Genomic DNA, 9,463 nt, shown 5'->3' with positions numbered 1-9,463 from the left:
CACTGGCGGGCGCACTCCCACCAACGCCGCGCGCGCGCTCAATCGAAGGAAGTCAGCTCCGGGCCGTGGGGGGCAGGAGCGGAGCGCGCGCCTCGGCCCCGCGGATAGTGACTCCCCGCGACTGGATAGGTTGCGAAAGCGGATTCACCGCCCACCTCGCCGTTCTGTGCGCTCCGATTGGCCAGTGTTGGCGCGAAGGTGCGCGAGTCCCCCTCACGCAGGGACAGCAGGAAACAATAGAGGCCGCGCGCGCAGAGCGAGCGCCCGTAGCCTCCCCTCCCCTCCCGCAACGCTCGACCCCGGGATCCCCCTGGCTTGCCTGCCCGCCATGGCCGACAAGGAAGGTGAGGCTACCTCAGGGAAGCGGGTGGTACCGGGCTTGCGCCGCGGCTTCGACATGGCCTAACAGTGAGGGCAGGCCCCACTCTGCGGAGTGCCATCCCCTCCATCGAAGGCGTGAGACGAAATCGCCCGCGGGGCGGGATAACGGCCCACCAGCTCCTCTGGAGCGGAGGCCCGGCGCAGCGGCGTGAAGCTGGCGGTGGGGGCCCCGGCGGGTGTTTGGTCCCTTCTCACGTCCACTGTCGGTTTGCCCGTCCCTCTCCCAGTCCGCCCTGCACCGCTCCCTACCCCCGAGGGTCGGCGCTCGGGCCTCCTCGCCTGTTGGATAGACTTGAGGCGGAGGGGATCGTGCCCCCGAGGCTCCGCGCCGTCGCGCGGACGGCTAACGGAGTGGCTGGGCGACGTGACTTGAGCTGCGTTCCGACCCGCTAAGAGGTAGAGCGTGTTGGTGCCTCCTCCGAGGGGTGATGTAGGCAGATGTGCTCCCTATCAGGGCTCGGCAGCCGTGCCGTTAGCTTGGGAAGTGTTGACTCGGTTCCCTCGCCAACTTCATTTGTTTTTAATTTTTTTTTTTAGCAGCCTTTGATGACGCAGTAGAAGAACGTGTGATCAACGAAGAGTACAAAATATGGAAGAAGAACACCCCTTTCCTTTACGACTTGGTGATGACCCACGCTCTGGAGTGGCCCAGCTTAACTGCGCAGTGGCTTCCAGATGTGACCAGGTGATAACGAATCTCCTGAACGTTATTTTGGTGTATCCTCAGTGTCGATGGCTCACTTGGATTTTTCCCTAGTTTCCTTGCTGCGTTCATCTGAAGGGGGCACGTGATCACAACCTGTTGGTGACAGTTTTTTCTAGGGCAGAAAGTAGGCAACGTAAAACTACTTTGTAATAATTTTCCTGATAAGCGAGAACATGCTGTTTTCTTTTTCTGTTACTGAATGGAAGAGCCGTATCGTAACCGTCGTGGACCAAATAGCAATGTAACAACTCGTCAGCTTTCAGAAAGTATTATGATGAGTCCGGTTCTATCACTCTCACAGCCACTGGTGGCAGCTGGTTAATACAAAGAGGAATGTGACATGGTCCCTGCCTTGAAAGAGCACAGTCGAGTTGAAGGCAAGCGTCAACTAATAATTGTAGTTATATATGCTCAGAGCAGTTGTAGAGAGATACTTAGGGTGCTTAGAACTAGCAGCTGAAGGTGGGGTGGTTTTCATACGAGGGAATTACGCATGGTGAGAGATAAATGACATATTTCTTACGCACGGCCAGCTTACCTCTAATAGAGGAGATAAATATTTAGTATACCAGGAGCCACATCCGAGGGCATACAGATTTAGGTAAGACACCTTCCCTGCCTTGACTGCATGTGTATAAACTACAACAGTAAAAAATGTAAGCGTGACAGAAGTTAAATGATCAGGGATGGGGGGGGGGAATTAAATGATCAGAGGAAGGAAAAATTACCTCAACTTGGGATATCAGGAAAGGCTTCCATATGGAAGTGACAATGCAAAGATGAAGATGAATTTAGATATTAATATAAAGTTTTAACAAAACCAGTGTGCCCGTTGGAATAATGGATTTCCTATTAGAAAACTTTTGCTATTCAGAAAAACATTTAAAAGTTATATTTTATATGTAGTAAATAATGAATTCCTTCAAACTCGGGTCTTGAGAAGTCAAGATACTTGCAAAATGTGGTTACTAGAAATTTAGAATTGGGTACTTTATCATGACCGGGAGTCACCCTAGTCAACTGATCATCAGAATTACTTGAGTTCAGGATAAGGAGTCATTTCTGTCAGGAGTTCTCAGTGGTAATTCAAACCATTTACGAACTTGTGGCAGAGTGCTTGATGAGAAATAGTTTGTGATTCCAGATTCACAGTCATGTCCTGAATTATATTGGACCAGTGACTCCTGAATATTGACCACCCCATACCTATGAAATTATTCTGGAACCCATATGTTTAAAAAGCTTCCTATGTAATGTAGTGATTAGCTGGGTTTGGAAAGCAGTGAATTAGACTAAATTCCCCAAGGCTAAAATTTGTGCTATCGTTTTAGTAACTTTCTGCTTCAGCAGATCTAGGTAAATAAATCTTTCTGTAATGTTTGACATTGATCCAAATACCTGACTTTTTCCTTTCTCTCTTTTTTTTTGTCTTCTCATAATGTTAATATTTTTTAGGATGAGGATTACTGATAAGCATCTCTAATGCCAAGTGTTTAATTAGTTGTGTATGTGTTTCCTTTTTTGTGTTTATTCATATCCTTTTTTAAAAAAAATGTAGTTCTACAATACTCTTCTACTCTCCCTCACTTCCTCTGGTTCTTTAACTTTCTAAACGCAGGAATTCCCAATTTTATGTTGACAACCCTCTTTTCTTTCCTCTGCTTTTTCTATTTAAGATATACCGTGTTTCCCCGAAAATAAGACCAGGTCTTATATTAATTTTTGCTCCAAAAGACGCATTAGGGCGTATTTTCAGGGGATGTCTTATTTTGTTCATGTACAACAATCTACATTTATTCAAATACAGTCATGTCATCTTCTGGAACATCGTCACAACGTACTAAATGCGTCTCTCTGGCTGACAATCTTAACTGGGGCTTATTTTCGAGGTAGGTCTTATTTTGGGGGAAACCCAGTAGGTGCCTATCACCTCTATGCAGAGGAATTCCTGTTGGTTATCTTTTAAACCCAACTTCTAGGCTCTTCCTGAATTTTCAGCTGCCTACTGTTGTCCTCTGGAGTATCTTAATTGATTTCCCAAACATGACATGTTCCAAACTGACTATATTCTTTGCGTGTAGGTCCCACCCCAACTTTCTTTAGAGTCTTATTTTAATTTTTTTCTCTCACTGTGTTTTCCCATATCCAAAGTCAGATTTGGACTTCAGTCCTAGTTATGTTACTTAGTAGTTGTGTGATCTTAGGCCAATTGCTTAATTTTCCTAAAGCTCAAGTATCTGCATCTGTAGTTGGAATAATGCCTTACGGTGTTTAAATGATAAAAGGTATGTGAAGGACCCAACATGGCACTTGGCACTTCGTAGACCTTCCCCTTCGCTCAGTTCCCTTTCCTTGGAATACCTGCTGTCTTCCAAAGCCCATGTCCCACTCTCCCAGGTTTCATTTCTCATTTTCAGACCTGCTCAGTTATCCATAAACACATTCTTCATTCCAGAAGTAATTTTTTAATCTAAACTCCAGTATTCTTGTGTGCCTTTCATGTAGTGTATATTGACTTGTATTATTTTAATCATTTGTGTACATAACTGCCTAATTCCCCTCATGTTTTGAGAACAGGAATCACGTTTAATCGGTACTTCTGATTTGAAGCAATGTGTCCATTGATTAGGCACTTAGTAAATATTTGAATAATTAGTTTACTGTTCCTTTTTCTTTTAATGAAGTTAACATAATGAAGTAACCTGAAGTATTAGTGTACCCAATAATTGTCCATCCAACCCATTGTAAAGGATGAATAGTTAATTCACAATAGACTTTTTCCCCAAAGTAATTCCGTGTTTCCTTGAAAATATGACCTAGCCGGACAGTCAGCTCTAATGCGTCTATTGGAGCAAAAATTAATATAAGACCCGGTCTTATTTTACTATAAAACCAGGTCTTATATAATATAATTAATATAATACCGGGCCTTATGTTAATTTTTTGCTCCAAAAGACGCATTAGAGCTGATTGTCTGGCTAGGTCTCATTTTCAGGGAAACACGGTTGTAAATTTTTGTCCAAGTTATGAAATACAGCAGGTCCTCGAATAAAGTTATAAAGTTGATGAGATGCCATAGGAACTTATCTCTTGTTTATATCAGCCCATGGTAAAATTGGTTTTGTTATACATGGTTTTGCTTAAAGTCACGGAACTTATCAATGACATTAAATGAGGATTTACTGTACTTACAAGATTAAGTGCTGTGTAGTTATCCTTATACTACTAGGCTTTATGAAAATTACATTAAAAGTAGAAAATGGGTCTCTTAGTGACTTTCTCCTCTCAAAATCTGATTGTAATAGTGCCTTTTGCGTATATGTATATCGCTGACTTTGTAGTCTCGTAGTGTTATTAGTTGAATAGTGACTATATACATACTGCTATTACAGACCAGAAGGGAAAGATTTCAGCATCCATCGACTTGTCCTGGGGACACACACATCAGATGAACAAAACCACCTTGTGATAGCCAGTGTGCAGCTCCCTAACGATGATGCTCAGTTTGACGCTTCACACTACGACAGTGAGAAAGGAGGTAGGAATCTTAAAGATGAAAGAAGGAATGTATGTGTTATATTTTTCATATCTTTGAATTATAAAAAGAATGTACAGTTTGATAGAGTAGCCTCAAGATAGAAACGGGATTTTCAGCTTTGGAAAGCCTGAGTTTGTAATGTGGATGCTAGATGTCAGAAGACAACAAATATTTGATTCTGTATGTTTTCTATAAACCTTCCTCTACTAAATTTGTTGAGGGGGTGGATTTCTAGAATTGAAAGCAGAACTCCATCATAAATTATTACTGTGCATGCATGTGTTCTCAACATGGGAGATAACTGCCACCAAGGGGGTGAAAATTGGTTTTTGGAAGAAGTTGTGTGTGAAAACAGTCTTATTCTTTGAATGTATAACGCACAGATACACATAGCATATGTAAATAGATATACAGGATATCTGTGATATTAAAATTTCATCGTGGGTATCAGGAAAATGTTTTACAAAATGTTCCTTAGATGGAGGATAATGAAAAAAAGATTGAGAAACTGGCTTAAATTACTTTTTCCAGGTTTGAAGTGGTAGAATAACTTAACCATAGTACTAGCTATGTATATAAAAATTAAATGAGCCGTTTAATTATATTCTATTTTTAGGAGATAATCTAAGACTTTAACTATGCATGAAATACTCTTTCCCTTTCAGAAGAGGAAGAAATGAGTGAGTTTCCATTATTGTTGTCCTTGGACTCAAATTATTACCAAGGGGTTGAAGATTGGCTCTCATTATTAAGATTTGTGCTCTAAAAAATGGATATTTAGTGTTCACCTTAGATTTCTCCTGATGAGCGGTATCTATTTATTTATCTAAGTTATTTTGGGCTTCAGTTATTTCCCAGGATTGTAATGTGCAGTTGATCTTTTGATTATTCCATATTTAGCTTAGGGTGATGCAGAATGCAATATAAGTTCTTAGGATAAAGTTCAGCAAACATTTTGTCTTATTGACCCAAGTGTGTGGCTATCAGTTATGATTGCTGGAAAGTTATTTTCTGGGTAGGCATCAGTGACGGAAGTTGGGGGACACTGAACTTAGACTTGGGCTTTAGACCTGGGTGTGCCATTCACTAGCTGTGTGGTTTTAGGTAACTCATTTAGTGTCTCTGAACCTGTTTCTTTTCTATTAGATGAAGATAAATTGTCTTTAAATAGGATTTTTGGTTACTTAGGCACAAAGCAAATACTCTGGTGATGTAATAAATTATTTTTAAATATCAAAGCAAATTAAAATGTGAACCTCCCACCCCCATAAACTTATCTCTTGTAGATCACTGTTAGTTTGATACATAGTTTTCTGAATGATTTATCCCACTTTTTGGATTACGCATTCAAAAAATGTGTTGAGTACTTATTGTATACCAAGCATCTTTCTTGGTATAGGGGATACAGCATAGAATATACGATTCCTGCTTGGTGTATTGTGGACAAACTTCTGTGTGAGTGTATAGAAACATTTCCTTTTGATGGCTGTATACTATGCCACGTCTAACCATCCTTTATTTAGTGGAATGCTGATCATAGGGCAAGAACATTTTCAAGTATAATTGATACTGCTAAATTGCTCTCCAAAAAAGATTCACAATCCCGCCAAGAACAGATGTATTTACGTATTTCTCCATGCCCTCACCAACATTGAACTTAATGTTCTACTACAGTCTTTTACATTGTTTTTAAGTTATTAATGATATTGAACTTATTTTAAAATATTTGTCTTTGTCTATCGTTCTTGAGCTGCCTATTTATATATTTTGCTCATTTTTTCTTTTGGGTTATCTATGTATAAGGTAGGTTATCCCCAGTAAATAGGTTGCAGGTAGTTTTTCCAAGTTTATTTTATAATCTTGTCTTATTTATAAGCTGTATGGTTTTAATTGTCCAACTTTCCATCGGATGGCCTTCAGATTTTGAAAGGTCTTCATCATTCCAAGATTTTTCCAAAATAGTTAGCTGTTGTTTTTTTGGTATTTTATGTTTTGACCATTAAAACTAATCTTTCTGGTATTTGTTTGGGTGTTAGGTATGGAATAGGAATCCAAGCTTTTTTCCTAAATGCAATTTTTTTTTTAATGCCGTTTACTGACCAATCCATTTTCTCCACTGATTTTTGAAATGGTGTCTTTTAATGTATATATATTCAAATCTTTTTCTGGTAACTGAATATTTTGAGTGGCACCAAACCAATTCACTTTTATGTTCCAATGATACCTTTGTGCCTCTTACTAACGTTTAATAATCAAAGAACAAGTAAAAACACTAGTAATACGTATGATGTATTTGTATAACTATAAATCACCCTATTTAATCCTCACAAGGAAACTGATACTTGTAGATGTTTTGTAACTTGCCCTAAGGTTACACAGCAGCTCCCATTGCTTCCTCTTCTGTTTTACTTTCCCCCACCCCATATCTTCTTCAGATCACTACATAGGCTTGGTGCTTAAAAGTTGGGGGTACTCTCTCCATGTAGTCTCCATGGTGGAAGTAGATACAGCCTAATGTCTCTTGAAGTTTCTTGGGTGGTTGTTAGGTAAATATCTTTATGGTCTCTCCTTCCTCTCAGATGAAATGTCCTGGACTCTCAAATTGAACTGTTGTAATTGATTATCATCTACTTGACCCTGTTTGATTTAATTGATGGCAGGTCGCTTCAAAAGATCCTTGAACTTTCAAACTGAAAGAGCTAAAAACTGACGTAGGCCTATTTTGACATGAGAAAGAATTTGTTTGTTTATATTAGATTCAGCCTGGCTATAGTCACATTTTTAAGCCCTGAAAATAGGTTAGGTGTAAAATTTTACCTCTGACTGTTACCAAGATCTTCAAATATCAACAAGTTTAATTTTAGCAACGTATTTGGGGAATTGGCTTTGTGTTTTTTAAGAAGATATCTTTAGTCTTTGGTCTTAATTATATGTAAGAAACTATTATTAAATCATGATGAAATAATTAAATATTTGACTCAGGATGTTAGAACTTCTTAGTTTCAAACTGTTTATGGGCTCAAAAAGTGTCTAGCTGTGGTAGAAATCAGAATACCAGTTACCTAGTTTATGGGGGGAGTATTGGTTGGGAGGGACACGATAGTGCCTTGTGGCACTATCTGCGAGAAGAGCTGTAATGTTCTCTCATGGGTGGTGGTTCTCCTAGTATATACATATGTAAAAATTCATCAAGCTAGACTTACTGTATTATGTTATACCTCAATTTTTAAATAGTGTTTTCTAGAGAGAGAAGGAAACAAAACCTAAATATAGTTAAAACTTGATAGTCATTCAGTTTATTGTACAGTCATGAACCACGTAATGACAGATCGCATATATGATGGTGGTCCCATAAGATTATAATGGAATTGAATTTCCTGTAAGAAATGGAAGTAAATGTGGTTCTGGAGGAATTCTTTTTCTCTCTGATGAGAGCAATATCTGTGGGGCTTGGCAATAGATTCCCTCTCACAGCACCTCAATTTTGAGTACACAGATTCCATCCCAGTCAGTCATCCACTGACCTGTTTCGCCACAGAGGAGCCTGTCCCCCCAGCGCGACATAGTCAGAGGGCTCTTCAGCCCTCTCAGATCTAGCTGGATGGTCTTCAGAGTATATTGCTGTACGCTCTTATCCTGTACAAGGAGACAGGTCCACAGGATCTACCTTAACAAGTATGCAGTGCCACTGCCACTTCAGTAAAAGCTTCCTGTGGAAGTGTGGAGCCAGCTTGTCTCTGTACTTTGAAAATATTTTCAGGTTGTAATGATGTAAAACATAGACAAGTTTTTTTCCCCCAACAACTCAATGCCAGAGAGAGCCCTTTGTGCCAGATAGGGTCATTGAAACAAAAGCCAATTTCCAAAGGCAAAATATTGAATCCTGGGCCGGCCCAGTGGCTCAGACGGTTAGAGCTCTGTGCTCCTAACTCCGAAGGCTGCCAGTTCGATTCCCACATGGGCCAGTGGGCTCTCAACCACAAGGTTGCCAGTTCACTTCCTGGAGTCCCGCAAGGGATGGTGGGCTCTGCCCCCTGCAACTAAGATTGAACACAGCACTTTGAGCTGAGCTGCCTCCCGGATGGCTCAGTTGGTTGGAGCGTGGGCTCTCAACCACAAGGTTGCCAGTTCGACTCCCACAAGGGATGGTGGGCTGCGCCCCCTGCAGCTAGCAATGGCAACTGGAGCTGAGCTGCGCCCTCCACAACTAAGACAGAAAGGACAACAACTTGAAGCTGAACGGCACACTCCACAACTAAGATTGAAAGGACGACTTGGGGGGAAAAAAAAAGTCCTGGAAGTACACACTGTTCCCCAATAAAGTCCTGTTCCCCTTCCCTAATAAAATCTTAAAATATATATATTGAATCCTCAGTTCTAAACCCTCTCCATGTTAAACTTTTATACTTCAATTTTGTCATTTGACATATCAGCTTAGGGGGCTTCTCATTTTTTAATAGATAAATCCTTGTCTTCATAAAACTTCAGTTGTGAATCTTCTATGCTGATTTCTTATTTCTGTACTTTACAGTTAGGAAGGCCCTCTGTTTAGTATGTAGCCAAAATTGAAATATACCACATTATGTAATCCTTTCTTCTTGTTCTGTGGGCTCCATGCCAGTGATTGCTCTTCCCTTGTTATTGGTATCCCTTTGCTGGTGGCAGTTATGCTTTTTTGTCAGTCATCTATAGCTGTGTGCTCATCTCCATGTCTGGACTAAAAGTTCCTTGAGCTCATGTATCATATCATGTCTTCTTTTTTCACATTGTAGATGATGCTCCATGGTATAAATTTCTTGGGGGAAAAAATATTGTTTAATGGGGGTTTTTGTCTCTTA

The 9,463-nt window shown here is 40.4% G+C and overlaps 1 protein-coding gene across 2 annotated transcripts in view; it reads left to right on the top strand.

Annotated features, from left to right (window-relative positions):
• Nucleotides 1–4: 4 nt before the first annotated feature.
• RBBP4 (RB binding protein 4, chromatin remodeling factor) overlaps nt 5–9,463 on the top strand; it is an 18,272-nt gene continuing 8,813 nt past the window's right edge. Inside the window, exons 1-3 of one of the 2 annotated variants that reach the window (XM_081055657.1) lie at nt 5–344; nt 919–1,066; nt 4,480–4,625. In XM_081055657.1, the coding sequence (XP_080911783.1) occupies nt 329–344; nt 919–1,066; nt 4,480–4,625 (310 nt within the window). In that variant the 5' untranslated portion in view covers nt 5–328. The remainder of the gene's footprint in view (nt 345–918; nt 1,067–4,479; nt 4,626–9,463) is intronic. The other variant, XM_081055658.1, reaches the window with a different exon arrangement.

Source organism: Rhinolophus hipposideros (genome assembly GCF_964194185.1).
Source record: "Rhinolophus hipposideros genome assembly, chromosome: 8".
NCBI lineage: Eukaryota > Metazoa > Chordata > Mammalia > Chiroptera > Rhinolophidae > Rhinolophus > Rhinolophus hipposideros.
The sequence above is the reverse complement of the archived record's forward strand: the minus strand, read 5'-3'. Positions and strand labels throughout refer to the sequence as shown.